Source organism: Colletotrichum abscissum, assembly GCF_030869225.1.
Source record: "Colletotrichum abscissum strain IMI 504890 chromosome Unknown Scaffold_222.1, whole genome shotgun sequence".
NCBI lineage: Eukaryota > Fungi > Ascomycota > Sordariomycetes > Glomerellales > Glomerellaceae > Colletotrichum > Colletotrichum abscissum.
The window spans coordinates 1-4,143 of NW_026850124.1; the positions used below are offsets into that span (position 1 = coordinate 1).

At 52.1% G+C, this 4,143-nt stretch overlaps 3 protein-coding genes across 3 annotated transcripts; 1 reads left to right on the forward strand and 2 right to left on the reverse strand.

The window, feature by feature from the left end:
* Positions 1–34: 34 nt before the first annotated feature.
* Positions 35–325, forward strand: CABS01_16957 (zinc knuckle; the record flags this gene model as incomplete). The annotated part of the gene is made up of 1 exon (XM_060550285.1): positions 35–325. The coding sequence occupies one exon, from the start codon at positions 35–37 to the stop codon at positions 323–325; it is 291 nt and encodes a 96-aa protein (XP_060400272.1).
* A 428-nt stretch (positions 326–753) lies between these two features.
* CABS01_16958 (uncharacterized protein) lies at positions 754–1,326 on the reverse strand (the record flags this gene model as incomplete). The annotated part of the gene is made up of 1 exon (XM_060550286.1): positions 754–1,326. A coding segment is annotated over one exon (573 nt), but the record flags the coding sequence as incomplete, so codon positions are not given.
* A 202-nt stretch (positions 1,327–1,528) lies between these two features.
* Positions 1,529–3,657, reverse strand: CABS01_16959 (uncharacterized protein; the record flags this gene model as incomplete). Its single annotated transcript, XM_060550287.1, has 3 exons — positions 1,529–1,759; positions 1,833–3,043; positions 3,459–3,657. 3 exons carry the CDS (start codon positions 3,655–3,657, stop codon positions 1,529–1,531), a joined length of 1,641 nt encoding a protein of 546 aa, XP_060400274.1.
* Positions 3,658–4,143: the final 486 nt, after the last annotated feature.

A 4,143-nucleotide genomic window follows, 5' to 3' on the forward strand; every position in this document is an offset into this window, starting at 1 on the left:
CCTCAGTAAACGCCAGAGCGCACTCCTGGTCCAGATGCGCACGGAAAAGATCGGGCTCCAGGACTTCCTCTTCAACCGAAGAGTACCGGGCATCACCAACGCCAACTGCCCATGCCGGGAGGGACGAGAAACGGTGTCGCACATCCTGCTGCGATGTCGCAGGTTTCGACAACTCCGGCGCCAAGCATTCGGAACCCTCCCAGGACGACACAATCTCCGGGTCATACTGAACAAGCGCAAAGCAGCCGCCAAGGCAATCCGACGCATGGAACAGACCGAGATCCTTGGGCAACACGGGATCGAGTCGCACACCAGACTAAGCTGAACATTGGGGGGAGACTGTAGGTACGCTGAACCGTTGTACGAGGAGAAAGACCCCAATAGAGCCTAGACATGCATGTACATTAGTAGAGAACCACAGTCTACACAAGGGGTCCAGCCAAATGTAGATAGAGGTTGGAGAGCAAAGTGGGAAATTTGGAGACAGCTGGTCGGTGTTTTGCACTGGCGAAGTGGGGCGTTGCGGATTAACACCCGGAGCGCGTCGGCTGTTGGCCAAACCCCGCTATCCGAGCATAGCTGCTGACTGAAGCGGCCAAAACCGAGTAGGAATCAATGAAATCAAACGAGATTTGAGCGTCGCGCTTCGCGCTCCGCAAAGGTAGGGATTACGAATTAAGTGGTCACAAAGTGATAGTATGAAAACATGATATGTAGAATGTCATTCTTGTTTCAACTAACATGAAACTGGGTTCAAAGGTGCTTTGGTGGCTGCCGATGTCGTTGTGGCCGAGTTGCCGGGAGTAGTGAAATGGTGGATGTTGTTTCTCTTAACTCGGTATCCGACGAAGGTGAGTCGAGGTGCCGTGGTACTTGACTTGTATCGTCTTGGGTCGTCGGAGTTGGGGTCATTGTGTCACTCTTGTCAATGGGGATCGTTTCGGTATCGTCTTGCACAGAATCCATGGATGACTGCATGCGGGATTTTTTGGTCGGGGTTGAGTCTGCGCGGCCACTCCAACGGCTTTGACGCTTGACGGAAGTTGAATCGGCAGAGGAGGTAGGAGAGTGAGAGGACGGGGTCGTTTTCGGGAGATAGGTCACATCCAAAATTCTTACTGCAAGTTGATTCGATGGAGTACAGCCGACCAATTTACCGGTTACGGAAACAAAAGAAGAGGAGCTGGGGACCACCATATGCTCCCATCGTTTCGTATTCGCGAAGTAGCAAAATATAGAAAAATTGACTATGTCCCCTTTAGAGGTATCGTAAACAGAAGTGCGCAGTTCGAAGTTTCGGAGACAAAATGGTTGATCCGATAATGGTGTGAAACATACTCCTTGAATTCGTCCGATATGTCCGAGAGTGGACCGTCACCCACACGGAACCTAGTCTTGTCTGGCCCCTTGAATAGATATTTGAAGAGATACATGAAGACGTTGACGGAAAGACAAACGTCAACATGAATGTGAGAGTCCATATACAGGATGAGTGCGGGGATATAAGGAACAACCCATGCATCTTCTTCTAATCTGCGACGAAAGTGAACACGACCTTGAGAATCGATCGATGTTCGTTGACGAAGCTGATGAGGGAATCCGAATCGACACCGGCCACCCCGGTTACAATAAGAGGGACCTGATAGATGGGTTCGCCTGTGTATGTTGGTGCGAAGAATGAAGGCACGGAGGGTAGCATCCGCAGCAGACCGAGGGAGTTCAGCGGAAACGACATTGTCCAGGGCATCAATAGGGGGCTCTGGAGCAACCTTTGGGCAAAAGGCGTCAGGTTAGCAGTCGGATCATTTGAGTAAAGCCAAGACGAGACTAACCTTGATCAACATGTGTGCGTGCGGAAGGCCCCGTTTCTGAAACTCGACTACGGTAATGACGTATAACATGCGACCGAAGTGAGCCTTTATAAAGGATTTGAGATGTTGAAGACGGATGTGGAAAGCACGACAGACTACCGTGGGAATATCAGTAAAATGCTGACTGGCCTTCATCGAACTCACGATTTCGGGCCATCCCGGATTCGTCGTCATCGTAATAAAAAAGGTCGGCTTTCCAAAATGTCGTGCCAGTGCCAGACTATCAGCAACCTGGTCAGACGTCCATGCCCGGGAGCCGGTGAAGGTTGCCGGCAACCTGTTGCGCAAGCTATCTGACGATATCTCGGCAGTTTGTTCGTCCAACCCCGAGGATTGCATTGACCTTGCCCGTCGTAAGTAGTCTAGGTTGGTTTCTTCGATTCTTGAATACATGTCAACCAGGTATTCGCAGGCGAGACGACCGAAGGTCAGAAATCGAGCTTCTGATAGAAGCAACGCCCGATACCACTGAAGCTGTGTGAGGCCATTGGCTTGTTGAGCCGGTGTGTCGTTCCCTGTAGTGCCCGACCGCCTGAGAGTGGGTTCGTCGAGTGCAGGGATGCCCCAGCCCAGTGTTCCGTGGGGAAATAGCAATGGATACTGAAGAGGCTCGTAGTGTCGGGAGAGGATATGAACAAAATGAGCCCTACCACCATGGCGATGAAAGACGACTTTGCGGCAGTCGATGGTGCCAAGATTCTGTGTGTTGATAACTGCAGCGACCTCACCACTGAGGGACGAATCCTTCAGCTCGACGGCCAACGGGATTGCCTCATCGGCGACCTGCTGCAAGGCATGGCGGATAGTAGAGAGGTACGGGTTGACTGACTGAATCAGGTGCTTCGTTTGCTGAACAGCAGGCAAGGGAACGTTCGCATTCGCGGCTTTCAAAGACCGGGCGTCTTCATCGTACAGAAACCAACGCATGCTGTGATCGCCGGCGGATAAGTCAAGCAGCCGATGATACACCCGACCAGATACGACGACGTCAGCGGGCACGCCAAAGTGTACGAATCCCTCGGAAGCTCCAATAGCAGAAAAGGCAAATAAATAATTCAAGCGGCGACTAATAGCTGACAATGGCAAGGTAGTGTTGTCGATCCAGCGTTGAAAGTCCGGTGGGTACGGGGGAAGCTTGGACGCCACTCGAGTACCGTTCACACAACACCAACCTGATTTCTCGGTGGTTAGAAGGACTGCTGAGCAAAATGTGCAACGACCGGCCCAGGCTTGACGAAACGGCCTGACATGAAGACGACTTAGATGAAGCCACCAGTAACTATGGTCAGACGCATGGGACGAAGAAGTCGGGATGCTAAGCATTGTTATCTCTTCGTTTGCGGGAAGAGCTGGAGACAAAGTCGCTGAAGCCAGGCCTTCGTTGCTTAGGGAGGCAGCAGCGGCATGACTGGGACTGCGAGCGATGGACTGAGTTTTGCGGGTAGGAGAAGCTTCACCTGGTGGACCGGTCAGGCGAGAGTGCCTTTTTCGGGCCTTGCGAGCAGCGTCCTTTGCCCTGCAGTCGATGCAAGTCCGATAAGACCCCGAGATGCCAGAACTCCAAGGTCGGAGGCACCGAGTGCATACAGGAGTATTCGACATGAGAGGGCATGGAAAGACATCTGATATCGGAGAAGAAACCACCAGCCTTGAATAGATGCACAGCGGTGGACGTGGTGTCGTCGTGGTAAGCGATGACAACGATGACAACGATAAGCCGATAGGGAACGGTCAACTCGAAGTACGCAGTGGCGAGGGAAGGCAGGGATTGAGGCGGGTGGCACATGAGAGGGAGGAGAGGAGAAATGAGGGGAAGAGGGGAAGAGGGGAAGAGGGGAAGCGGAAAGTTACGCTGGGGCCAAAACCGAGTAGGCGTTAACATATTTCAGATCAAATAGGTGAGAAGCCTACGAGCCTACAATTGCGAAGCATTGTACGTCTGCAGGCGGTAACGCACATGCAATCAGACTCTCAAGAAATGAAGCATAGAGAAAACCACATGGAAAACGTCATACCGTACTGGACACTTCAGACTAAAGCAGATGGGGAATCACAAAGGCTGGCTGACGCCCTCATCTTACGTGGTCAGGACTCCCAAGAGGACATTTCAGGAGTAGCTGATGACCGATCTCTTATGTACATCTTGGGGAACACCAAGACCTTTCTGCCCTTGCTGAAGCTCCTTACGCATGATTACTCGGCCTAGTTGCAGATGCCCGAAATGTCGATCCGAACACGAAATAGAGCTTGCCTGTCTCCCGAATAGCTGCAG